This window comes from Salvelinus alpinus, chromosome 31 (assembly GCF_045679555.1).
Source record: "Salvelinus alpinus chromosome 31, SLU_Salpinus.1, whole genome shotgun sequence".
Classification (NCBI taxonomy): domain Eukaryota; kingdom Metazoa; phylum Chordata; class Actinopteri; order Salmoniformes; family Salmonidae; genus Salvelinus; species Salvelinus alpinus.
The window spans coordinates 39,098,590-39,126,020 of NC_092116.1; the positions used below are offsets into that span (position 1 = coordinate 39,098,590).

General features: G+C 41.3%; 2 protein-coding genes across 9 annotated transcripts in view; one reads left to right on the forward strand and one right to left on the reverse strand.

The window, feature by feature from the left end:
• The window catches only part of LOC139561635 (butyrophilin subfamily 3 member A2-like), a 1,433,431-nt gene that overhangs the window by 1,221,823 nt on the left and 184,177 nt on the right, over positions 1-27,431 (reverse strand). The window lies entirely within an intron of this gene.
• The window catches only part of LOC139561637 (low affinity immunoglobulin gamma Fc region receptor II-b-like), a 286,052-nt gene that overhangs the window by 2,737 nt on the left and 255,884 nt on the right, over positions 1-27,431 (forward strand). For all 7 annotated transcript variants that reach the window (XM_071378872.1, XM_071378871.1, XM_071378876.1 and 4 more), the window contains exons 3-6: positions 15,565-15,825; positions 19,025-19,267; positions 21,182-21,385; positions 22,965-23,021. In XM_071378872.1, coding sequence (XP_071234973.1) covers positions 15,565-15,825; positions 19,025-19,267; positions 21,182-21,385; positions 22,965-23,021 — 765 coding nt within the window. The remainder of the gene's footprint in view (positions 1-15,564; positions 15,826-19,024; positions 19,268-21,181; positions 21,386-22,964; positions 23,022-27,431) is intronic.

Genomic DNA, 27,431 nt, shown 5'->3' on the forward strand with positions numbered 1-27,431 from the left:
TATATTCATCACCTGTTCTATAATAGTAACATCTCTCTATATTCATCACCTGTTCTATAATAGTAACATCTCTCTATATTCATCACCTGTTCTATAATAGTAACATTTCTCTATATTCATCACCTGTTCTATAATAGTAACATCTCTCTATATTCATCACCTGTTCTATAATAGTAACATTTCTCTATATTCATCACCTGTTCTATAATAGTAACATCTCTCTATATTCATCACCTGTTCTATAATAGTAACATTTCTCTATATTCATCACCTGTTCTATAATAGTAACATCTCTCTATATTCATCACCTGTTCTATAATAGTAACATTTCTCTATATTCATCACCTGTTCTATAATAGTAACATTTCTCTATATTCATCACCTGTTCTATAATAGTAACATTTCTCTATATTCATCACCTGTTCTATAATAGTAACATTTCTCTATATTCATCACCTGTTCTATAATAGTAACATTTCTCTATATTCATCACCTGTTCTATAATAGTAACATTTCTCTATATTCATCACCTGTTCTATAATAGTAACATTTCTCTATATTCATCACCTGTTCTATAATAGTAACATTTCTCTATATTCATCACCTGTTCTATAATAGTAACATTTCTCTATATTCATCACCTGTTCTATAATATTAACATTTCTCTATATTCATCACCTGTTCTATAATAGTAACATTTCTCTATATTCATCACCTGTTCTATAATAGTAACATGTCTCTATATTCATCACCTGTTCTATAATAGTATCTATAATAGTAACATGTCTTCCTGTCTCTTCATTGGTTGTGACATCACGTCAGTCTCCAGTCCTTATTCTCTTAGTAAAGAAGGTTCCATAATGGATCTCCACCTGTTCTAGCTGCTCTCACCTCATACAGCTACAACACATCACAGGGTAGAACATGTTACTCTGTGATGTGAGATACAGACTCATACAGCTACAACACATTACAGGGTAGAAAGTGTTACTCTGTGATGTGAGATAAAGACTCATACAGCTACAACACATTACAGGGTAGAAAGTGTTACTCTGTGATGTGAGATAAAGACTCATACAGCTACAACACATCACAGGGTAGAAAGTGTTACTCTGTGATGTGAGATACAGACTCATACAGCTACAACACATCACAGGGTAGAACGTGTTACTCTGTGATGTGAGATACAGACTCATACAGCTACAACACATCACAGGGTAGAACGTGTTACTCTGTGATGTGAGATACAGACTCATACAGCTACAACACATCACAGGGTAGAACGTGTTACTCTGTGATGTGAGATACAGACTCATACAGCTACATATTGACAATAACTATAACTATATAACTAACTATATAACTAACTATATTACTAACTATATAACTATAACTACAGTATATAACTAACTATATAACTAACTAGATAACTAACTATATTACTAACTATATAACTATAACTACAGTATATAACTAACTATATAACTAACTAGATAACTATAACCCTGTGGGAGTAAAACAATAGGGTAGTGATTGTCTCTGGATATAATCTAGAATTAGATATATTGTCTCTATTATGAAAGACTAGGATATAATCTGGAGACAGATGTACGGTCTCTATTATATTATGACAGACCAGCTAGATCTACTGTCTCTATTATGTTATGACAGACCAGCTACATCTACTGTCTCTATTATGTTATGACAGACCAGCTAGATCTACTGTCTCTATTATATTATGACAGACCAGCTAGATCTACTGTCTCTATTATATTATGACAGACCAGCTAGATCTACTGTCTCTATTATATTATGGCAGACCAGCTAGATCTACTGTCTCTATTATATTATGACAGACCAGCTAGATCTACTGTCTCTATTATATTATGACAGACCAGCTAGATCTATTGTCTCTATTATATTATGACAGACCAGCTAGATCTACTGTCTCTATTATATTATGACAGACCAGCTAGATCTAATGTCTCTATTATATTATGACAGACCACCTAGATCTAATGTCTCTATTATATTATGACAGACCAGCTAGATCTAATGTCTCTATTATATTATGACAGACCAGCTAGATCTAATGTCTCTATTATATTATGACAGACCAGCTAGATCTAATGTCTCTATTATATTATGACAGACCAGCTAGATCTAATGTCTCTATTATATCATGACAGACCAGCTAGATCTAATGTCTCTATTATATTATGACAGACCAGCTAGATCTAATGTCTCTATTATATTATGACAGACCAGCTAGATCTACTGTCTATTATATTATGACAGACCAGCTAGATCTAATGTCTCTATTACATTATGACAGACCAGCTAGATCTACTGTCTCTATTATATTATGACAGACCAGCTAGATCTAATGTCTCTATTATATTATGACAGACCAGCTAGATCTAATGTCTCTATTATATGATGACAGACCAGCTAGATCTAATGTCTCTATTATATTATGACAGACCAGCTAGATCTAATGTCTCTATTATATTATGACAGACCAGCTAGATCTAATGTCTCTATTATATTATGACAGACCAGCTAGATCTAATGTCTCTATTATATTATGACAGACCAGCTAGATCTACTGTCTCTATTATATTATGACAGACCAGCTAGATATACTGTCTCTGTTATATTATGACAGACCAGCTAGATCTACTGCCTCTATTATATTATGACAGACCAGCTAGATCTATTGTCACTATTATATTATGACAGACCAGCTAGATCTACTGTCTCTATTATATTATGACAGACCAGCTAGATATACTGTCTCTATTATATTATGACAGACCAGCTAGATCTAATGTCTCTATTATATTATGACAGACCAGCTAGATCTACTGTCTCTATTATATTATGACAGATCAGCTAGATCTACTGTCTCTATTATATTATGACAGACCAGCTAGATCTACTGTCTCTATTATATTATGACAGACCAGCTAGATCTACTGTCTCTATTATATTATGACAGACCAGCTAGATCTACTGTCTCTATTATATTATGACAGACCAGCTAGATCTACTGTCTCTATTATATTATGACAGACCAGCTAGATCTACCGTCTCTATTATATTATGACAGACCAGCTAGATCTACTGTCTCTATTATATTATGACAGACCAGCTAGATCTACTGTCTCTATTATATTATGACAGACCAGCTAGATCTACCGTCTCTATTATATTATGACAGACCAGCTAGATCTACTGTCTCTATTATATTATGACAGACCAGCTAGATCTACTGTCTCTATTATATTATGACAGACCAGCTAGATCTACCGTCTCTGTTATATTACGACAGACCAGGACATCATCTGGAGCTAGATCTACTGTCTCTATTATATTATGACAGACCAGCTAGATCTACTGTCTCTATTATATTATGACAGACCAGCTAGATCTACTGTCTCTATTATATTATGACAGACCAGCTAGATCTACCGTCTCTATTATATTATGACAGACCAGCTAGATCTACTGTCTCTATTATATTATGACAGACCAGCTAGATCTACTGTCTCCATTATATTATGACAGACCAGCTAGATCTACTGTCTCTATTATATTATGACAGACCAGCTAGATCTAATGTCTCTATTATATTATGGCAGACCAGCTAGATCTACTGTCTCTATTATATTATGACAGACCAGCTAGATCTACTGTCTCTATTATATTATGACAGACCAGCTAGATCTACCGTCTCTATTATATTATGACAGACCAGCTAGATCTACTGTCTCTATTATATTATGACAGACCAGCTAGATCTACTGTCTCTATTATATTATGACAGACCAGCTAGATCTACTGTCTCTATTATATTATGGCAGACCAGCTAGATCTACTGTCTCTATTATATTATGACAGACCAGCTAGATCTACTGTCTCTATTATATTATGACAGACCAGCTAGATCTACCGTCTCTATTATATTATGACAGACCAGCTAGATCTACTGTCTCTATTATATTATGACAGACCAGCTAGATCTAATGTCTCTATTACATTATGGCAGACCAGCTAGATCTACTGTCTCTATTATATTATGACAGACCAGCTAGATCTACTGTCTCTATTATATTATGACAGACCAGCTAGATCTACCGTCTCTATTATATTATGACAGACCAGCTAGATCTACTGTCTCTATTATATTATGACAGACCAGCTAGATCTACTGTCTCTATTATACTATGACAGACCAGCTAGATCTACCGTCTCTATTATATTATGACAGACCAGCTAGATCTACTGTCTCTATTATATTATGACAGACCAGCTAGATCTACTGTCTCTATTATATTATGACAGACCAGCTAGATCTACTGTCTCTATTATATTATGACAGACCAGCTAGATCTACTGTCTCTATTATATTATGACAGACCAGCTAGATCTACTGTCTCTATTATATTATGACAGACCAGCTAGATCTACTGTCTCTATTATATTATGACAGACCAGCTAGATCTACTGTCTCTATTATATTATGACAGACCAGCTAGATCTACTGTCTCTATTATATTATGACAGACCAGCTAGATCTACCGTCTCTATTATATTATGACAGACCAGGTAGATCTACTGTCTCTATTATATTATGACAGACCAGCTAGATCTACTGTCTCTGTTATAAAATGTCAGACATATTCAAAGAGTTTTCTTATGGGGACATTCAAAGAACCCTTAGATAGCAGCTTTCTATGAGTGTATGGCCAGGCTATGGTCACTGAGTCTGTACGTTGCTCTGTCTCTATGGTCACTGAGTCTGTTCATTGGTCTGTCTCTATGGTCACTGGGTATGTTCATTGGTCTGTCTTTATGGTTACTGAGTCGGTATATTGGTCTGTCTCTATGACCAGGTTATGGTCACTGAGTCTGTTCATTGGTCTGTCTTTATGGTCACTGAGTCTGTACATTGGTCTGTCTTTATTGTCACTGAGTCAGTACATTGGTCTGTCTCTATGGTCACTGAGTCTGTACGTTGGTCTGTCTCTATGGTCACTGAGTCTGTACATTGGTCTGTCTCTATGACCAGGTTATGGTCACTGAGTCTGTTCATTGGTCTGTCTTTATGGTCACTGAGTCTGTACATTGGTCTGTCTTTATTGTCACTGAGTCAGTACATTGGTCTGTCTCTATGGTCACTGAGTCTGTACATTGGTCTGTCTCTATTGCCAGGTTATGGTCACTGAGTCTGTTCATTGGTCTGTCTTTATGGTCACTGAGTCTGTACATTGGTCTGTCTCTATGGTCACTGAGTGTGTTCATTGGTTTTTCTCTATGACCAGGTTATGGTCACTGAGTCTGTTCATTGGTTTGTCCTTATGGTCACTGAGTCTGTACATTGGTCTGTCTCTATGGTCACTGAGTCTGTACATTGGTCTGTCTCTATGGTCACTGAGTCTATACATTGCTCTGTCTCTATGACCAGGATATGGTCACTGAGTCTGTACATTGGTCTGTCTCTATGACCAGGTTTTGGTCACTGAGTCTTTACATTGGTCTGTCTCTATGATCACTGAGTCTGTACGTTGCTCTGTCTCTATGGTCACTGAGTCTGTACATTGGTCTGTCTCTATGGTCACTGAGTCTGTATATTGGTCTGTCTCTATGACCAGGTTATGGTCACTGAGTCTGTACATTGGTCTCTCTCTATGGTCACTGAGTCTGTACACTGAGTCTGTACATTGGTCTGTCTCTATGACCAGGTTATGGTCACTGAGTCTGTACATTGGTCTGTCTCTATGGTCACTGAGTCTGTACGTTGGTCTGTCTCTATGACCAGGTTATGGTCACTGAGTCTGTTCATTGGTCTGTCTCTATAGCCAGGCTATGGTCACTGAGTCTGTACATTGGTCTGTCTCTATGGTCACTGAGTCTGTACATTGGTCTGTCTCTATGACCAGGTTATGGTCACTGAGTCTGTACATTAGTCAGTCTCTATGGTCACTGAGTCTGTTCATTGGTCTGTCTCTATGGTCACTGAGTCTGTACGTTGGTCTGTCTCTATGGTCACTGAGTCTGTACATTGGTCTGTCTCTATGACCAGGTTATGGTCACTGAGTCTGTACATTAGTCTGTCTCTATGGTCACTGAGTCTGTACATTAGTCTGTCTCTATGGTCACTGAGTCTGTACATTAGTCTGTCTCTATGGTCACTGAGTCTGTACATTGGTCTGTCTCTATGGTCACTGAGTCTGTACGTTGGTCTGTCTCTATGGTCACTGAGTCTGTACATTGGTCTGTCTCTATGGTCACTGAGTCTGTACATTGGCCTGTCTCTCTGGCCAGGCTATGGTCACTGAGTCTGTACATTGGTCTGTCTCTATGGTCACTGAGTCTGTACATTGGTCTGTCCCTATGGATACTGGGTCTGTTCATTGGTCTGTCTCTCTGGCCAGGCTATGGTCACTGAGTCTGTACATTGGTCTGTCTCTCTGGCCAGGCTATGGTCACTGAATCTGTACATTGTTAAAGTCTTCCTTTGTTTGAGTTCTTTGATTTGGACAAGGTGTCATGCTAATTGGATATCTCTATTTAGGATTTAGTAACACTGAAGTTTGTGTTTAAACTGAATCTCATTTAGCCAATAATTAGTGCATGTATTTTGGTTAGAGAATTATATTTGTAAGTATTGAGTTGTTTGTGGTTTAATTATTGAATTTATCTGGTGCTTTTGAGCCAGTTGCTCTAAATGGATAAATGGTTAAAAAAGTAAGGCCCGTGTCCATAGAGACACATAACAGCTCTACTGGTATTACTGCTGCTACCAGGTTATGGTCACTGCTACCAGCAGTACTACACCTGCACCTGTCGACGACACAAGTTGTTCTGCTTCCACGAGCACATCCAATGCTAGCATCAGTAAATTCTACATTTGTTGTTAGCCCAGCTAGCATGGACACTGACAGTTGTGAATCTGATGCAGCCGAAGAGCTACTGCCCCCTTACCTGGGAAAGCACCGAACAACAGACAGGGACGTTGGACCATCGAAGAGGCGCTAATATGATGAGAACTACACTGAGTTGGGATTCACTGATATTGGGAGTAGTGCCTTTCCTCAGCCACAGTGTGTTATACGTGCAAAAATTATATCTCACAACTCAATGAAACCTTCACTCTTACGCAGACATTTTGAAACAAAACATGCCAATTTTAAAAATAAGCCACAGGAGTTTTTTGAGCGAGAATTTAGACGACTTTCGAGTAGTAAGACATGTATAAAAGCAACAGATACGGATCTGAAGGGTCTCTCTCTGGGTTGGGCCAGTTGATCTGAAGGGTCTCTCTGGGTTGGGCCAGTTGATCTGAAGGGTCTCTCTGGGTTGGGCCAGTTGATCTGAAGGGTCTCTCTCTCTGTTGGGCCAGTTGATCTGAAGGGTCTCTCTGGGTTGGGCCAGTTGATCTGAAGGGTCTCTCTCTGGGTTGGGCCAGTTGATCTGAAGGGTCTCTCTCTCTGGGTTGGGCCAGTTGAGATCCCAAGGGTCTCTCTCTGTTGGGCCAGTTGATCTGGAAGGGTCTCTCTCTGGGTTGGGCCAGTTGATCTGAAGGGTCTCTCTGTTGGGCCAGTTGATCTGAAGGGTCTCTCTCTGGGTTGGGCCAGTTGATCTGAAGGGTCTCTCTCTGGGTTGGGCCAGTTGATCTGAAGGGTCTCTCTGGGTTGGGCCAGTTGATCTGAAGGGTCTCTCTCTGGGTTGGGCCAGTTGATCTGAAGGGTCTCTCTCTGGGTTGGGCCAGTTGATCTGAAGGGTCTCTCTCTGTTGGGCCAGTTGATCTGAAGGGTCTCTCTCTGGGTTGGGCCAGTTGATCTGAAGGGTCTCTCTCTGGGTTGGGCCAGTTGCTCTGAAGGGTCTCTCTCTGGGTTGGGCCAGTTGATCTGAAGGGTCTCTCTCTGGGTTGGGCCAGTTGATCTGAAGGGTCTCTCTGGGTTGGGCCAGTTGATCTGAAGGGTCTCTCTGGGTTGGGCCAGTTGATCTGAAGGGTCTCTCTCTGGGTTGGGCCAGTTGATCTGAAGGGTCTCTCTCTGGGTTGGGCCAGTTGATCTGAAGGGTCTCTCTCTGGGTTGGGCCAGTTGATCTGAAGGGTCTCTCTCTGGGTTGGGCCAGTTGATCTGAAGGGTCTCTCTCTGGGTTGGGCCAGTTGATCTGAAGGGTCTCTCTGGGTTGGGCCAGTTGATCTGAAGGGTCTCTCTCTGGGTTGGGCCAGTTGATCTGAAGGGTCTTTCTCTGGGTTGGGCCAGTTGATCTGAAGGGTCTCTCTCTGGGTTGGGCCAGTTGATCTGAAGGGTCTCTCTCTGGGTTGGGCCAGTTGATCTGAAGGGTCTCTCTGGGTTGGGCCAGTTGATCTGAAGGGTCTCTCTGGGTTGGGCCAGTTGATCTGAAGGGTCTCTCTCTGGTTTGGGCCAGTTGATCTGAAGGGTCTCTCTCTGGGTTGGGCCAGTTGATCTGAAGGGTCTCTCTGGGTTGGGCCAGTTGATCTAAAGGGTCTCTCTCTGGGTTGGGCCAGTTGATCTAAAGCACATATGTCAGAGTCAAGGCCCGCGGGCCACATCCGGCCCGCGAGAAGGTTTTTTACGGCCCCTGGGATGATCTTGATTTATTATTAGAACCGGCCCGCAGACCGCAGCAAGCCGGCAGCCCGCAGATCTTTTACACGCACCAATACTACATTTCCCACAATGCAACGGTGACGCACCGAGCAGTAGGCTGCTTCATTTCAATATTTATTGGCACAGCAGTCGTCAGCATCACAGTAAAATTAACTTTCAGATACCCATCAAAAATGGCAAAACGGAAGGTGGACACTGAGAACCGGGGGTTTCAAACAAGGTGGGAGTCGGAGTATATGTTCACGGAGGTAGCTGGAAAACCTGTGTGTCTTCTGTGTGGAGAAAGTGTGGCGGTACTGAAAGAGTATAATCTGAGACGACATTATGAAACGAAACACGCGGACAAAAACAAGAATATGGACATGGAACAAAGGCTACAAAAGGCAGAGGAATTAAAACGAGGCCTCAAATCTCGACAGGCTCTGTTCAAAAAAGCCAAATCACAAGGCCAGGCTGCTGTCAAGGCCAGTTTTATTTTGGCAGAAGAGATCGCTAAATCAGCCCGGCCATTTACGGAGGGGGATTTCATCAAAAACTGCATGATTAAAGTTTGTGACGAAGTTTGCCCAGAAAAAAGGCAACTCTTTTTAAATGTGAGTCTGAGCAGAAATACCATTGCCGAGAGAGTAGACCAGTTGTCCATCAATCTAAAAGAGCAGCTTGTGAAAAAGGGAAAAGATTTCATTGCATATTCCTTGGCTGTGGATGAGAGCACCGACATTTCTGACATTGCCCAGTTGTCAATTTTCATCCGCGGAGTGGACTCCAGCCTAAGCGTGACAGAGGAGTTTTTGGCTTTACGTCCTATGCATGGCACAACTACGGGGCATGATTTGTATGAAGAGGTGTCAAGATGTGTAAATGAGATGGAGCTGCCTTGGGAAAAACTCGTGGGTTTGACAACCGACGGAGCACCTGCGATGTGTGGACACAGGAGCGGACTGGTGGCGAAGATACGGGAAAAGATGCAAGAGGAAAACGCGACAGGTGAGCTGACAGCTTATCATTGTATCATACACCAGGAAGCGTTGTGCGGTAAAGCCTTGAAAATGGAGCATGTAATGAGCATCATCACGCGCACAGTTAACTTTATCAGAGCCAAAGGTTTGAATCACCGCCAGTTCAAGGCATTTCTGACGGAGTTAGAAACGGAGCATGGTGATTTGCCTTATCACACAGAGGTGCGATGGCTAAGCCAGGGAAAGGTGCTTCAAAGATGTTTCGAGCTTCGTGAGGAGATTTGTCTGTTCTTGGACAGCAAAGGGAAAGACACAACACAACTCCGAGACGAAATGTTTCTGTGTGAAATGGCTTTTCTGTGTGACATTACGAGTCATCTGAATGCAATGAACTTGCAGCTGCAGGGTCGGGATCATGTCATCTCTGATATGTACAGTACAGTGAAGGCATTTAAAACCAAACTGACTCTGTGGGAGACGCAGATGCGGAAAGAAAATTTGAGCCACTTTCCCAGCTGCCAGACCATGAAAGAGAAGCTCTCTACCAGTGCGTTCCCGAGCGCACAGTTGGCTGATAAAATAGGTATGCTTGCCGCTGACTTTCGACGCCGATTTGCTGACTTTGAAGCACAAAAAAGCAGGTTGGAACTGCTCGGTAACCCATTTGCTGTTGACGTGGAAAGCTCACCACCAAACCTCCAAATGGAGTTGATTGACCTCCAATGCAATGATGCACTGAGGGCAAAATATGCGGCAGTGGGTGCTGCGGAGTCCGCCCGTTTCCTCCCCGACACAATGGCCCAGCTGCGCATCCAGGCTGCTCAAACGTTGTCTATGTTTGGCAGCACATACCTGTGTGAACAACTGTTTTCTTTGATGAACCTGAACAAAACATCACACAGAAGTCGACTTACTGCTGAACACCTCCACTCAATTCTGAGGATTTCCTCAGCTCAGAGCCTTACCCCGAACATTGATGAACTTGTGGAAAAGATGGGACACCACCAAGTATCACCCTCAACCTCAAACAAGTGAACATTACTGTGCAATCACATATTTAGAGTTTTTACTCAGTTCAAGTTTAAAAGTTAAAGTTTAATATTTGTTTTCACTGCATGTTACTTCTCCTTAAACAAAGTGTTGTTTTTGATTAATAGATTTTTGCACTTTATTTTATTGTATTTCAATCCAATTATATTTTAAAAATATTTCAGTTGAGTGGATGATAGAAAATTGCTATTATTGTTTTTTTCTTTGAAGTAAATTTAGCCCACTTTTGCTAAAATAGAAAATATAGGCTACTGATGGTGCCTTGAATACCGGTTTCTTTCATTTAATGTTCATGTTATGGGGATTTTTATATAAAGGAAATTTGTCTTTTGTGTCTGTTGAAAATTAAAGATTACTGACAGAGCCATAAGAAAATATTGCTTTATTTATCTGATCATATTGGAATATATTTGTTAGGTTTTCAGTAGGTTCAATTAGGTTCACTAGACTATATGCGTCATTTAAAAATTTTTCAATGAACATTCGAACAGTCCGGCCCTCGGCTTGTAGCTAAATTTTTTATTTGGCCCTCCGTCCATTTGACTTTGACACCCCTGATCTACAGGGTCTCTCAGGGTTGGGCCAGTTGTTCTGAAGGGTCTCTCTCTGGGTTGGGCCAGTTGTTCTGAAGGGTCTCTCTCTGGGTTGGGCCAGTTGATCTGAAGGGTCTCTCTGGGTTGGGCCAGTTGATCTGAAGGGTCTCTCTCTGGGTTGGGCCAGTTGTTCTGAAGGGTCTCTCTCTGGGTTGGGCCAGTTGATCTGAAGGGTCTCTCTGGGTTGGGCCAGTTGATCTGAAGGGTCTCTCTCTGGGTTGGGCCAGTTGATCTGAAGGGTCTCTCTGGGTTGGGCCAGTTGATCTGAAGGGTCTCTCTCTGGGTTGGGCCAGTTGATCTGAAGGGTCTCTCTCTGGGTTGGGCCAGTTGATCTGAAGGGTCTCTCTGGGTTGGGCCAGTTGATCTGAAGGGTCTCTCTGGGTTGGGCCAGTTGATCTGAAGGGTCTCTCTGGGTTGGGCCAGTTGATCTGAAGGGTCTCTCTGGGTTGGGCCAGTTGATCTGAAGGGTCTCTCTCTGGGTTGGGCCAGTTGATCTGAAGGGTCTCTCTCTGGGTTGGGCCAGTTGATCTGAAGGGTCTCTCTGGGTTGGGCCAGTTGATCTGAAGGGTCTCTCTGGGTTGGGCCAGTTGATCTGAAGGGTCTCTCTCTGGGTTGGGCCAGTTGATCTGAAGGGTCTCTCTCTGGGTTGGGCCAGTTGATCTGAAGGGTCTCTCTCTGGGTTGGGCCAGTTGATCTGAAGGGTCTCTCTCTGGGTTGGGCCAGTTGATCTGAAGGGTCTCTCTGGGTTGGGCCAGTTGATCTGAAGGGTCTCTCTCTGGGTTGGGCCAGTTGATCTGAAGGGTCTCTCTCTGGGTTGGGCCAGTTGATCTGAAGGGTCTCTCTCTGGGTTGGGCCAGTTGATCTGAAGGGTCTCTCTGGGTTGGGCCAGTTGATCTGAAGGGTCTCTCTCTGTTGGGCCAGTTGATCTGAAGGGTCTCTCTGGGTTGGGCCAGTTGATCTGAAGGGTCTCTCTCTGTTGGGCCAGTTGATCTGAAGGGTCTCTCTCTGGGTTGGGCCAGTTGATCTGAAGGGTCTCTATGGGTTGGGCCAGTTGATCTGAAGGGTCTCTCTGGGTTGGGCCAGTTGATCTGAAGGGTCTCTCTCTGGGTTGGGCCAGTTGATCTGAAGGGTCTCTCTCTGGGTTGGGCCAGTTGATCTGAAGGGTCTCTCTCTGGGTTGGGCCAGTTGATCTGAAGGGTCTCTCTCGGGTTGGGCCAGTTGATCTGAAGGGTCTCTCTCTGGGTTGGGCCAGTTGATCTGAAGGGTCTCTCTCTGGGTTGGGCCAGTTGATCTGAAGGGTCTCTCTGGGTTGGGCCAGTTGATCTGAAGGGTCTCTCTCTGGGTTGGGCCAGTTGATCTGAAGGGTCTCTCTCTGGGTTGGGCCAGTTGATCTGAAGGGTCTCTCTGGGTTGGGCCAGTTGATCTAAAGGGTCTCTCTCTGGGTTGGGCCAGTTGATCTGAAGGGTCTCTCTCTGGGTTGGGCCAGTTGATCTGAAGGGTCTCTCTCTGGGTTGGGCCAGTTGATCTGAAGGGTCTCTCTCTGGGTTGGGCCAGTTGATCTGAAGGGTCTCTCTGGGTTGGGCCAGTTGATCTGAAGGGTCTCTCTCTGGGTTGGGCCAGTTGATCTGAAGGGTCTCTCTGGGTTGGGCCAGTTGATCTGAAGGGTCTCTCTCTGGGTTGGGCCAGTTGATCTGAAGGGTCTCTCTCTGTTGGGCCAGTTGATCTGAAGGGTCTCTCTCTGGGTTGGGCCAGTTGATCTGAAGGGTCTCTCTCTGTTGGGCCAGTTGATCTGAAGGGTCTCTCTCTGTTGGGCCAGTTGATCTGAAGGCTCTCTCTCTGGGTTGGGCCAGTTGATCTGAAGGGTCTCTCTCTGTTGGGCCAGTTGATCTGAAGGGTCTCTCTCTGGGTTGGGCCAGTTGATCTGAAGGGTCTCTCTCTGGGTTGGGCCAGTTGATCTGAAGGGTCTCTCTCTGTTGGGCCAGTTGATCTGACGGGTCTCTCTCTGGGTTGGGCCAGTTGATCTGAAGGGTCTCTCTCTGGGTTGGGCCAGTTGATCTGAAGGGTCTCTCTGGGTTGGGCCAGTTGTATAAGAAAGCCTTGTGATGATAATATTCTGGATCACAGTCCAGAATTTGGAGTGCTATGGGAATGTCCCAAATTGGGGCTTTCATCCAATGATGTATATTTTAAATAGTAAATAAACTAAATGTTGCTGCTCCGCTACGCCATCTCCTTCGAAAAGTTCTAGTTCAAATCCCCGAGCTGACAAGGTAAAAATCTGTCGTTCTGCCCCTGAACAAGGCAGTTAACCCTCTGTTTCTAGGCCATCATTGTAAATAGAATTTGTTCTTAACTGACTTGCCTAGCTAAAAAAGGTTTAAATAAAAAAAATAGGACATTTGAGTGTAGACAAATATTATAATCAAAAATCTAGTTGGTGGGTTACATTTATACAGTGTCTTTCTAAATGAAAAATATGCTCTGAGCACTTTATCTGTTAGGGACTTTATGGCAAAAAGCACAGATTAACTTCTAGTCAGACCAAGGTCAGTACAGCTGGTGTTGTGTTTGAGGGTTGGTCTCCACTTTACTGATCTGGATCTTTTCTGCATATTAATGATAGAGTCTAGTAAGAAGTAGAGAAAGTTAGTAGATTGTTTTAATATGGTAGCCAGTATAATATTACTCCCTACTCTGCACCAACCCTTCTGCATCTCTGTTCCAATACAGTCTCTACTGCTCTTGGGGGCCTTTATTTAATACTTTACTTTAGACAATGCAACTCTCTCTCTCTGTTCCTTTATTTTTTTATTTTTTATTTTTTTTCACCTTTATTTAACCAGGTAGGCTAGTTGAGAACAAGTTCTCATTTGCAACTGCGACCTGGCCAAGATAAGGCATAGCAGTGTGAACAGACAACACAGAGTTACACATGGAGTAAACAATAAACAAGTCAATAACATGGTAGAAAAAAAGAGAATCTATATACAATGTGTGCAAAAGGCATGAGGTAGGCAATAAATCGAATAATTACAATTTAGCAGATTAACACTGGAGTGATAAATCATCAGATGATCATGTGCAAGAAGAGATACTGGTGTGCAAAAGAGCAGAAAAGTAAATAAATAAAAGCAGTATGGGGGGTGAGGTAGGTAAATTGGGTGGGTAGTTTACAGATGGACTATGTACAGCTGCAGCGATCGGTTAGCTGCTCGGATAGCAGATTTTTAAAGTTGTTGAGGGAGATAAAAGTCTCCAACTTCAGAGATTTTTGCAATTCGTTCCAGTCGCAGGCAGCAGAGAACTGGAAGGAAAGGCGTCCAAATGAGGTTTTAGCTTTAGGGATGATCAGTGAGATACACCTGCTGGAGCGCGTGCTGCGGGTGGGTGTAGCCATCGTGACCAGTGAACTGAGATAAGGCGGCACTTTACCTAGCATAGCCTTGTAGATGACCTGGAGCCAGTGGGTCTGACGACGAACATGTAGCGAGGGCCAGCCGACTAGGGCATACAGGTCGCAGTGGTGGGTCGTATAAGGTGCTTTAGTAACAAAACGAATGGCACTGTGATATGGCACACACTCTCTCTCTCTCTCTCTCTCTCTCTCTCTCTCTCTCTCTCTCTCTCTCTCTCTCTCTCTCTCTCTCTCTCTCTCTCTCTCTCTCTCTCTCTCTCTCTCTCTCTCTCTCTCTCTGTCCCTTTATCACTCTCTATCCCTCTCTCTCTCTGTCTCTCTCTCTCTGTCCCTTTATCACTCTCTATCCCTCTCTCTCTCTGTCTCTCTCTCTGTCCCTTTATCACTCTCTATCCCTCTTTCTCTGTCTCTATCTCTCTGTCCCTTTATCACTCTATATCCCTCTCTCTGTCTCTGTCTCGGTCTCTCTCCATCTCTCCCTTTATCACTCTCTATCCCTCTCTCTGTCTCTCTCTCTCTCTCTCTGTCTCTCTGTCCCTTTATCACTCTATATCCCTCTCTCTGTCTCTGTCTCTGTCTCTCTCTCTCTCTCTCTCTCTCTCTCTGTATCCCTTTATCACTCTCTATCCCTCTCTCTGTCTCTGTCTCTCTCTCTCTCTCTCTCTCCCTTTATCACTCTCTCTCCCTCTCTCTGTCTCTGTCTCTGTCTCTCTCTCTCCATCTCTCTCTCCATCTCTCTCTCTCTCTCTCTCTCTCCCTTTATCACTCTCTCTCCCTCTCTCTCTATCAATCTCTAACCCTCTCTATCCCTCTCTCTCTCTCTCTCTATCTCTCTCTCTCTCCCTTTATCACTCTCTATATCTCTCTCTCTCTCTCTCTCTCTCTGATCCCTCTTTCAGCATCTCTGAGTGTCAGTCCTGACAGATCTCAATTCTTTGAATTTGAGTCTGTCTCTCTGAGCTGTGAGGTTCAGGGGAACTCTGCTGGATGGAGAGTGGTGAGGAACACAGAGAGAGGAAACCTTTCAGAGTGTCATACTACCTGGGGAAAACAACAAGGGTCTTCATGCATCATGTCACTAATACCATCAGACAGTGGAGTGTACTGGTGTGAGTCTGGGCCTGGAGAACACAGCAATGCTGTCAACATCACAGTACCTGGTATGTCCACAAACACCATCTACTAACATTATAGTGTTTAGTGGTTCATCTGGTTTCAGATAGCTAATGTTTATATTTGATGTTTACATATTATATACAGCTGTGATGTCAAAACTATGAAATGACATATATGGAATCATGTAGTAAGCAAAGAAGTGTAAAACAAATCAAAATATATTTTATATTTGAGATTCTTCAAAGTAGCCACCCTTCTCATTGGTGAGTGATTCCCACACGCTTGCTATTCTCTCAACCACCTTCATAAGGTAGTCACCTGGAATGCATTTCAATTAACAGGTGCGCCTTGTTAAAAGTTAATTTGTGGAATTTCTTTCCTTCTTAATGAGTTTGAGCCAATCAGTTGTGACAAGGTAGTGGTGGTATACAGAAGATAACCCTATTTGGTAAAAGACCAAGTCCATATTATCTTCTCATGGCTGGGGGCAGTACTGAGTAGCTTGGATGAATAAGGTGCCCAGAAGTGCCCAGAGTAAACTGCCTGCTACTCAGTCCCAGCTGCAAATATCTGCATATTATTAGTATATTTGGATAGAAAACACTCTGAAATTTCTAAAACTGTTTGAATGATGTCTGTGAGTATAACAGAACTCATATGGCAGGCAATAACCTGAGAAAAAATCCAACCAGGAAGTGGGAAATATGAGGTTGGTCGTGTTTCAAATCATTCCCTATTGAAGACACAGTGGGATATTGGTCATGTTGCACTTCCTAGGGCTTCCACTAGATGTCAACAGTCTGTAGAACCTTGTTTGATGCTTCTGCTGTGAAGGGGGGCCGAATGAGAGGGGATTGAGTAAGGTCTGCCATGAGCTGACCATATGCTGACCATGCACATTCATGTGAGAGTTAGCTTGAGTTACATTGCAATTCTGAAGACAAAGGAATTCTCCGGTTGGAACATTATTGAAGATTTATGTTAAAAACATCCTAAAGATTGATTCTATACTTCGTTTGACATGTTTCTACAGACTGTAATGGAACTTTTTGACTATTCGTCTGCTCCTAGTGAACGTGCTTCGTGAGTTTGGATTTGTTTACCAAACGCGCTAACAAAAGGAGCTATTTGGACATAAATGATGGACATTATCGAACAAAACAAACATTTATTGTTGAACTGGGATTCCTGGGAGTGAATTCTGATGAAGATCATCAAAGGTAAGTGAATGTTTATTATGTTATTTCTGACTTCTGTTGACTGCACAATATGGCGGATATCTTTTTGGCTTGTTTGGGCTCTGAGCGCCGTACTCAGATTATTGCTTAGCTTTTTCTGTAAAGCTTTTTTGAAATCTGACACAGCGGTTGCATTAAGGAGAAGTATATCTTTAATTCCATGTATAACACTTGTATTTTCATCAACGTTTATGGTGAGTATTTCTGTAAATTGATGTGGCTCTCTGCAAAATCACTGGATGTTTTGGAAGCAAAACATTACTGAACGTAACGCGCCAATGTAAACAGATTTTTGGATTTTTGGATATAAATATGAACTTTATCGGACAAAACATACATGAATTGTGTAACATGAAGTCCTATGAGTGTCATCTGATGAAGATCATCAAAGGTTAGTGATTAATTCTATCTCTATTTCTGATTTTTGTGACTCCTCTCTTTGGCTGGAAAAATGGCTGTGTTTTTCGGTGACTTGGCTCTGACCTAACATAATCGTTTGTGGTGCTTTCGCCGGAAAGCCTATTTGAAATCGAACACTGTGGTGGGATTAACAAGAAGTGTATCTTTAAAATGGTGTGAAATACTTGTATGTTTGAGGAATTTTAATTCTGAGATTTCTGTTGTTTGAATTTGGCGCCCTGCACTTTCACTGGCTGTTGTCATATCGATCCCATTAGCGGAACCTCAGCCCTAAGAAGTCAAGCAAGAACAGCTCAAATAAGCAAAATGAAACGACACAAGGAACAGACACATCTCAACATCAACTGTTCAGAGGAGACTGTGTGAATCAGGCCTTCATGGTCAAATTGCTGTAAAGAAACCACTACTAAAGGACACAAATAAGAAGAAAATACTTGCTTGGGCCAAGTAACACGAGCAATGGACATTAGACCAGTGAAAGTCTATCCTTTGGTTTGACGAGTCCAAATTTGATATTGTTGGTTCCAACCGCCATGTCTTTGTGAGACGCAGAGTAGGTGAATGGATTATCTCTGCATGTGTGGTTCCCACCGTGAAGCATGGAGGCGGAGGTGTGATGGTGTTGGGGTGCTTTGCTGGTGACACTGTCAGTGATTTATTTAGAATTTAAGGCACACTTAACCAGCATGGCTACCACAGAATTCTGCAGCAATTTGCCATCCCATCTAGTTTGTGCTTAGTGGGACTATCATTTGTTTTTCAACAGGACAATGACCCAAAACACACCTCCAGGCTGTGTAAGGGGTATTTGACCAAGAAGGAGAGTGATGGAATGCTGCATCAGATGACCTGGCCTCCACAATCACCCAACCTAAACCCAATTGAGATGGTTTGGGATGAGTTGGACCGCAGAGTGAAGGAAAAGCAGGCAAAAAGTGCTCAGCATATGTGGGAACTCCTTGTTTGTGTCAGGGTTCCTGAGTGGCTGTATCACATCCGGCCGTCATTGGCAGTACCTTAGGGCGGCGCACAATTGGCCCAGCATCGTCCGGGTTTGGCCGGGGTAGACCATCATTGTAAATAAGAATTTGTTCATAACTGACTTGCCTAGTTAAATGAAGGTTAAATAAAATTTATAAATTAAAAAGACTGTTGGAAAAGCATTCCAGGTGAAGCTGGTTGAGAGAATGCCAAGAGTGTGCAAAGCTGTCATCAAGGCAAAGGGTGGCTAATTTGAAAAACATATTTTGATTTGTTTAATACTTTTTTGGTTACTACATGATTCCATATGTGTTATTTCATAGTTTTGATGTCTTCACTATTATTTTACAATATAGAAAATAGTAAAAATAAAGAAAAACCCTTGAATGAGTCCAAACTGAGTCGGTGCATCCAAACCTTTGATGTTTATATATTATATACAGCTGGAGCTGTGATCCTGGAGAGACCTGTTTATATATGATGTTTATATATTATATACAGCTGGAGCTGTGATCCTGGAGAGACCTGTTCATATATTATATACAGCTGGTGCTGTGATCCTGGAGAGACCTGTTTATATATGATGTTTATATATTATATACAGCTGGAGCTGTGATCCTGGAGAGTCCTGCCCTTCCTGTAACTGAGGGAGATTCTGTGACTCTGCGCTGCAGATATCAGGGAACTCCCTCTAACCTCACAGCTGATTTCTACAAAGATGGATCCCTCATCAGGACTGAGACTACAGGAGAGATGACCATCCCTGCAGTATCCAAGTCAGATGAAGGACTCTACAAGTGTAACAACTCTGAAGGAGAATCACCAGAGAGCTGGATGACTGTGACAGGTGAGACATTACATTCATTTGTATGAATTTATTTTTTAATTAACCTTTATTTAACTAGGCAAGTCAGTTAAGAACAAATTCTTATTTACAATGATACCAAAAAGCATAAGGCCTCCTGCGGGGACGGAGGCCTGGGATTAAAATAAATAAATAAATACAATATAAATAGGACAAAACACACATCACAACAAGAGAGACACCACTGCACTACATAAAGAGAGACCAAAGACAACAACATAGCAAGGCAGCAACACATGACAACACAGCATGGTAGCAACACAACATAACAGCCACATGGTAGCAACACAACATGGTAGCAGCACAAAACATGGTACAAACATTATTGGGCACAGACAACAGCACAAAGGGCAAGAAGGAAGAGACAACAATACACACAAAGCACCCACAACTGTCAGTAAGAGTGTCCATGATTGAGTCTTTGAATGAAGTCTTTGAATGATTGAGTCTTTGAATGAAACGGTCCAGTTTGAGTGTTTTTTGCAGCTCGTTCCAGTCGCTAGCTGCAGCGAACTGAAAAGAGGAGCGACCCAGGGATGTGTGTGCTTTAGGGACCTTTAACAGGATGTGACTGGCAGAATGGGTGTTGTGTGGAGGATGAGGGCTGCATTAGATATCTCAGATAGGGGGGAGTGAGGCCTAAGAGGATTTTTATAAATAAGCATCAACCACAGGTCTACAGAGATGACCAGTTTACAGAGGAGTATAATAGAGACAGTAGATCTAGCTGGTCTGTCATAATACAATAGAGACAGTAGATCTAGCTGGTCTGTCATAATATAATAGAGACAGTAGATCTAGCTGGTCTGTCATAATATAATAGAGACAGTAGATCTAGCTTGTCTGTCATAATATAATAGAGACAGTAGATCTAGCTGGTCTGTCATAATATAATAGAGACAGTAGGTCTAGCTGGTCTGTCATAATATAATAGAGACAGTAGATCTAGCTGGTCTGTCATAATATAATAGAGACAGTTGATCTTGCTGGTCTTTCATCATATCATAGAAACAGTAGATCTCGCTGTGATTTTTTGCTAAGTTTACATAAGCATCAACCAGTGGGTCTTGTGACGGGTATACAGAGATTACCAATTTACAGAGGAGTATAGAGTGCAGTGATGTGTCCTATAAGGAGCATTGGTGGCAAATCTGATGGCCGAATGGTAAAGAACATCTAGCCGCCCGAGAGCACCCTTACCTGCCGATCTATAAATTATGTCTCTGTAATCTAGCATGGGTAGGATGGTCATCTGAATCAGGGTTAGTTTGGCAGCTGGGGTGAAAGAGGAGCGATTACGATAGAGGGAACCAAGTCTAGACTGCAGCTTTGATATGTGCTGAGAGAAGGACAGTGTACCGTCTAGCCATACTCCCAAGTACTTGTATGAGGTGACTACTTCAAGATCTAAACCCTCAGAGGTAGTAATAACACTCCCAAGTACTTTTATTCATAATAATTAGTGTTCTTATAATCCCTGCATGGTCATTAGAAGTGTTAGCAGTTGATGTTATTCTTCAATAACATAGACCCCAAAGCAAATCAAAGGGAGAAAAATAGGTTTATTCAAATATTTTTTACCGGTATTTAACTAGGCAAGTCAGTTAAGAACAAATTCTTATTTTCAATGACGGCCTAGGAACAGTGGGTTAACTGCCTGTTCAGAACAACAGATTTGTACCTTGTCAGCTCACTGATTTGATCTATTACTAGTCCAACGCTCTAACCATTAGGCTACCTGCCGCCCCAATAAGACAAATAATGTTTGGAAGTAGATGGTCATTCTCCCCTGTCCTCAGTGATGCTCTCCAGTGATTCTCTCATAAGAACAAATTAATAAATAAATAATATTAATCAGATCACAGTTTATAACTTTTTACTGTGTTGTTTTTCAAGATGGGGGCTCTACCTCATCCTCCTCTCCCTCCTCTCTCCTCCTCCCTCTGTCTGTCTCTGGGTTGGTGGCTGCTCTCTCCATCTCTCTGATCACTCTACTGGTCCTGTTCTGCAAGAGGAACAAAGATGTCGCAGCTGAACCCAGAGATGTTACGTATGCTGACGTTAGATTCACACAGGACCCAGAACCCAGGAGAAGGAGAGGTACACATACAAACACAGACTCTTGTACAAATAACCTTGTGGGGACACAAAATTCAGTCCCATTCAAAATCGTATTTTCCCTAACCCTAACCTTAACCCCAAAACCTAACCCTAACCTTAACCCCAAAACCTAGCCCTAACCTTAACCCCAAAACCCTAACCGTAAAACTAACCCTAGAGCTTCATAAGGCTAGGCGCCCCGCTAGCGGGACAACTTCCGGGAAACTGGAGGGCGCACAATTCAAATAAATAATCATTAAAATTATGGATATTAAACATTTAGGTACATTCAAGTGTCTTATATCAGTTAAAAGCTTAAATTCTTGTTAATCTAACTGCACTGTCCAATTTACAGTAGGCTTTACAGCGAAAGCATGTCATGTGATTGTTTGAGGATGGCGCCCCACATCAAAGTATTTTTCCACCGGCACAGGTTTCATAAATTCACAAATAGTGATTAAATATTCACTTACTTTTTGAAAATCTTCTTCTGATTTGTTATCCAAAGGGTCCCAGCTACAACATGTAGTGTCGTTTTGTTAGATAAAATCTTTTTTAATATCCCAAAAAGCGCCATCGATTTGAGTAATCCACTCGTTCAACGTGCAGAGAAAGGAATCCAAAAAGCTACCGTTAAACTTTGTTAAAACTAGTCAAAATAAGTTTATATTTAGATACCCTAAAATGTAATTAAACTATAATATTTGATACAGAAAGAAGTATGTTCAATAGGAAAACGATATCAGCAGGTGCGTGTCCTCTTCGTCGCACACGAATTTCCAAGACTATGTCCTTGTACTAAAACTCATTTTTCTTCCTCGTTTTGGAAGAAACAAGCCTGAAACCTTGAACAACGACTACTGACACCCAGTGGAAGCCATAGGAATTGCATACTGGGAGCTGGGGGATTTTCTACTACCATATCTATTGTGTTATAGTCTCACACAATATTTGTAACTTTTCTACAGACTTCAGAGTGTTTTCTTTCCAATGGTACCTGGCTTCAGGGCCTGAGCAACAGGCAGTTTACTTTGGGCACCTGACGTGGCGGAAATTGAGAAAAATAGACCCAAGCCTGAAGAAGAACCTAACCCTAACCCTAAAACTAACTCTAGCTCCTAACCCTAACCCTAAAACTAACACTAGCTCGTAACCCTAACCCTAAAACTAACACTAGCTCCTAACCCTAACCCTAAAACTAACACTAGCTCCTAACCCTAACCCTAAAACTAACACTAGCTCCTAACCCTAACCCTAAAACTAACACTAGCTCCTAACCCTAACCTTAAAACTAACACTTGCTCCTAACCCTAAAACTAACTCTAGCTCCTAACCCAAACACTAATTCTAACCAAAACCCTAAACCGCATAGAAATAGCTTTTGACCTTGGGGGAACCAACAAAATATCCCTATTTGGTCAAATTTGTGTTTGTTTACAATTCTTGTGGGGACATCTGGTCTTCAATTATAGATAAACATGTCCACACACAAACAAACATAAAATCACACACGTCCAGCAAACACACACACACAGTATAATGTATTTATGTCTTTAACCCGTTGTCTCGTCTCCTCCAGAGAAGTCTCCAGGAGCTGATCCAGTCTACTCTGCAGTGAAGACCTCCAACACCACAGGTACTGTAGTACTGTATACAGTAATCCCTCGTTTATCGCGGGGGTTACGTTCCGAAAATGACCCGCGATAAGTGAAATCCGCGAAATAGAAAACTTTTTTTTTTTTTACAATTAGCAACTATTACATGTATACAAATACAGTGACTCACGTGTAGGCCGTTTCGTCGACATTATGGGTTTAGGAGATGTTCGAAATTACAAGATAATTTGGCCAACTTAATGTAAATTTGCCAAGCTGTTTTATGTACGTACACATAACTGCACGAGACGACAAAATGATAGCACAATTCGTAGCATGTTTTGATACAAGAAGCGGGAGTGAGTTTTTAGCGAATCAGAATGCAGAGAACAATGCACCAAAAAAAAAAAAAAAATGCATTATGAAAATCCGCGAAATAGCGAATCCGCGATAAGTGAACCGCGAAGTGGCGAGGGATCACTGTAACACTATAACACCACAGGTACTGTAGTACTGTATAACACTATAACACCACAGGTACTGTAATACTGTATAACACTATAACACCACAGGTACTGTAATACTGTATAACACTATAAAACCACAGGTACTGTACTACTGTATAACACTATAACACCACAGGTACTGTAATACTGTATAACACTATAACACCACAGGTACTGTAATACTGTATAACACTATAACACCACAGGTACTGTAATACTGTATAACACTATAACACCACAGGTACTGTAATACTGTATAACACCACAGGTACTGTAATACTGTATAACACTATAACACCACAGGTACTGTAATACTGTATAACACTCCAACACCACAGGTACTGTAATACTGTATAACACTATAACACCACAGGTACTGTAATACTGTATAACACTATAACACCACAGGTACTGTAATACTGTATAATACTATAACACCACAGATACTGTAATACTGTATAACACTATAACACCACAGGTACTGTAATACTGTATAACACTATAACACCACAGGTACTGTACTACTGTATAACACTATAACACCACAGGTACTGTAATACTGTATAACACTATAACACCACAGGTACTGTAATACTGTATAACACTATAACACCACAGGTACTGTACTACTGTATAACACTATAAAACCACAGGTACTGTAATACTGTATAACACTATAACACCACAGGTACTGTAATACTGTATAACACTATAACACCACAGGTACTGTAATACTGTATAACACTATAACACCACAGGTACTGTAATACTGTATAACACTATAACACCACAGGTACTGTAGTACTGTATAACACCACAGGTACTGTAATACTGTATAACACTATAACACCACAGGTACTGTAATACTGTATAACACTATAACACCACAGGTACTGTAATACTGTATAACCCTCCAACACCACAGGTACTGTAATACTGTATAACACTATAACACCACAGGTACTGTAATACTGTATAACACTATAACACCACAGGTACTGTAGTACTGTATAACACCACAGGTACTGTAATACTGTATAACACTATAACACCACAGGTACTGTAATACTGTATAACACTATAACACCACAGGTACTGTAATACTGTACAACACTATACCACCACAGGTACTGTAATACTGTATACCACTATAACACCACAGGTACTGTAATACTGAACAACACTATAACACCACAGGTACTGTAATACTGTATAACACTATAACAACACAGGTACTGTAATACTGTATAACACTATAACACCACAGGTACTGTAATACTGTATAACACTATAACACCACAGGTACTGTAATACTGTACAACACTATAACACCACAGGTATTGTAGTACTGTATAACACTATAACACCACAGGTACTGTAATACTGTATACCACTAACACCACAGGTACTGTAATACTGCATAACACTATAACACCACAGGTACTGTAATACTGTATAACACTATAACACCACAGGTACTATAATACTGTATAACACTATAACACCACAGGTACTGTAATACTGTACAACATTATAACACCACAAGTACTGTAATACTGTATAACACTATAACACCACAGGTAGTGTAATACTGTATAACACTATAACACCACAGGTACTGTAATACTGTATAACACTATAACACCACAGGTACTGTAATACTGTATAACACTATAACACCACAGGTACTGTAATACTGTATAACACTATAACACCACAGGTACTGTAATACTGTATAACACTATAACACCACAGGTACTGTAATACTGTATAATACTGTAACACCACAGGTACTGTAATACTGTATAACACTATACGGTACTGTAATACTGTATGACACTATAACACCACAGGTACTATAATACTGTATAACACTATAACACCACAGGTACTGTAATACTGTATAACACTATAACACCACAGGTACTGTAATACTGTATAACACTATAACACCACAGGTACTGTAGTACTGTACAACACCATAACACCACAGGTACTGTAATACTGTACAACACTATAACACCACAGGTACTGTAATACTGTATAACACTATAACACCACAGGTACTGTAATACTGTATAACACTATACCACCACAGGTACTGTAATACTGTATAACACCACAGGTACTGTAATACTGTATAACACCACAGGTACTGTAATACTGTATAACACCACAGGTACTGTAATACTGTATAACACCACAGGTACTGTAATACTGTATAACACTATAACACCACAGGTACTGTAATACTGTATAACACCACAGGTACTGTAATACTGTATAACACCACAGGTACTGTAATACTGTATAACACTATAACACCACAGGTACTGTAATACTGTATAACACTATAACACCACAGGTACTGTAATACTGTACAACACTAACACCACAGGTACTGTAATACTGTATAACACTATAACACCACAGGTACTGTAATACTGTACAACACTATAACACCACAGGTACTGTAATACTGTATAACACTATAACACCACAGGTACTGTAATACTGTATAACACCACAGGTACTGTAATACTGTAGAACACCACAGGTACTGTAGTACTGCATAACACTCCAACATACAGCTCATGTATTATGACTGATTAAAGCAGGTCTTTTAAGTGTTTAGATCTCAAATCAAACTTTATTTGTCACTTGCGCCTCAACAGGTATTACCAGCCAGTTCATTACCTTTCCGTGAAATGCTTTCAAGCCCTTAACCAACGGTGCAGTTCAAGAAGAGTTAAGACTAAATTCACCAGCTAAAATACATAGTAATAATAAAAAGTACCACAAAAAGAATAACAATAAGGTGGTTATATACAGTCGGCAGCGGTACCGAGTCAGTGTGCAAGGCTACAGGCTACTTGAGGTAATTTGGGGTGAAGTGACTATAGATAATAAACAGGGAGTAACAACAGTGTAAAAAAATTATTCAAAATAAAAGCCTGAAACTATGTCTAAAGCCTGGTCACAGCCTGAGGAAGCCATTGGAAAATGAATCTGGTTGATACCCCTTTAAATGGAAGAAAGACTGGCCAGGAAACACAGATTTTAAAAAAAATTATCACTTCCGGTTTAGATTTTCTCAGGTTTTCGCCTGCAGAATCAGTTTTGTTATACTCACAGACAATATTTTCACAGTATTGGAAACTTTGGAGTGTTTTCTATCCTAATCTGTAAATTATATGCATATTCTACGATCTGGACCTGAGAAATAGTCCGTTATTTAAAAAATTAAATAATAATCTGACCACTAGCGTCAAGAGGGTAATATCCTCTCTCTCTCCTGTGTTTAGTTCCAGGTGGATCTGGTCCAATCTGTGTTAACATCCTCTCTCTCCTGTGTTTAGTTCCAGGTAGATTTGGTCCAGTCTGTGTTAACTTCTCTGGGGCAGGTGGGATGCAAACGTCCCACCGGCCAATAGCCAGGGAAAATACAGCGAGCCATATTTAAATAACATGATATAAAAATCAAACTTTCATTAAATCACACATGTAAGATACCAAATTAAAGCTACACTCGTTGTGAATCCAGCCAACATGTCAGATTTCAAAAAAGCTTTTCGGCGAAAGCATAAGATGCTATTATCTGATGATAGCACATCAGTAAACAAACAGAGTAGCATATTTCAACACAAAAATTTACTTCATGTGACCCTCATTTACGATAGCCCTACTTCTTCAGTACACAAAGGAATAACCTCAACCAATTTCCAAGGACTGGTGACATCCAGTGGAAGCGGTAGGAACTGCAAGCAAGTCCATTAGAAATCTGGTGTCTCTAAAAAACCTAATTGAAAAGACAGTGACATCAGAAAAATACAAATTCTGAATGGTTTGTCCTCAGGGTTTTGCCTGCTACATAAGTTCTGTTATTCTCACAGACATGATTCAAACAGTTATAGAAACTTCAGAGTGTTTTCTATCCAAATCTAC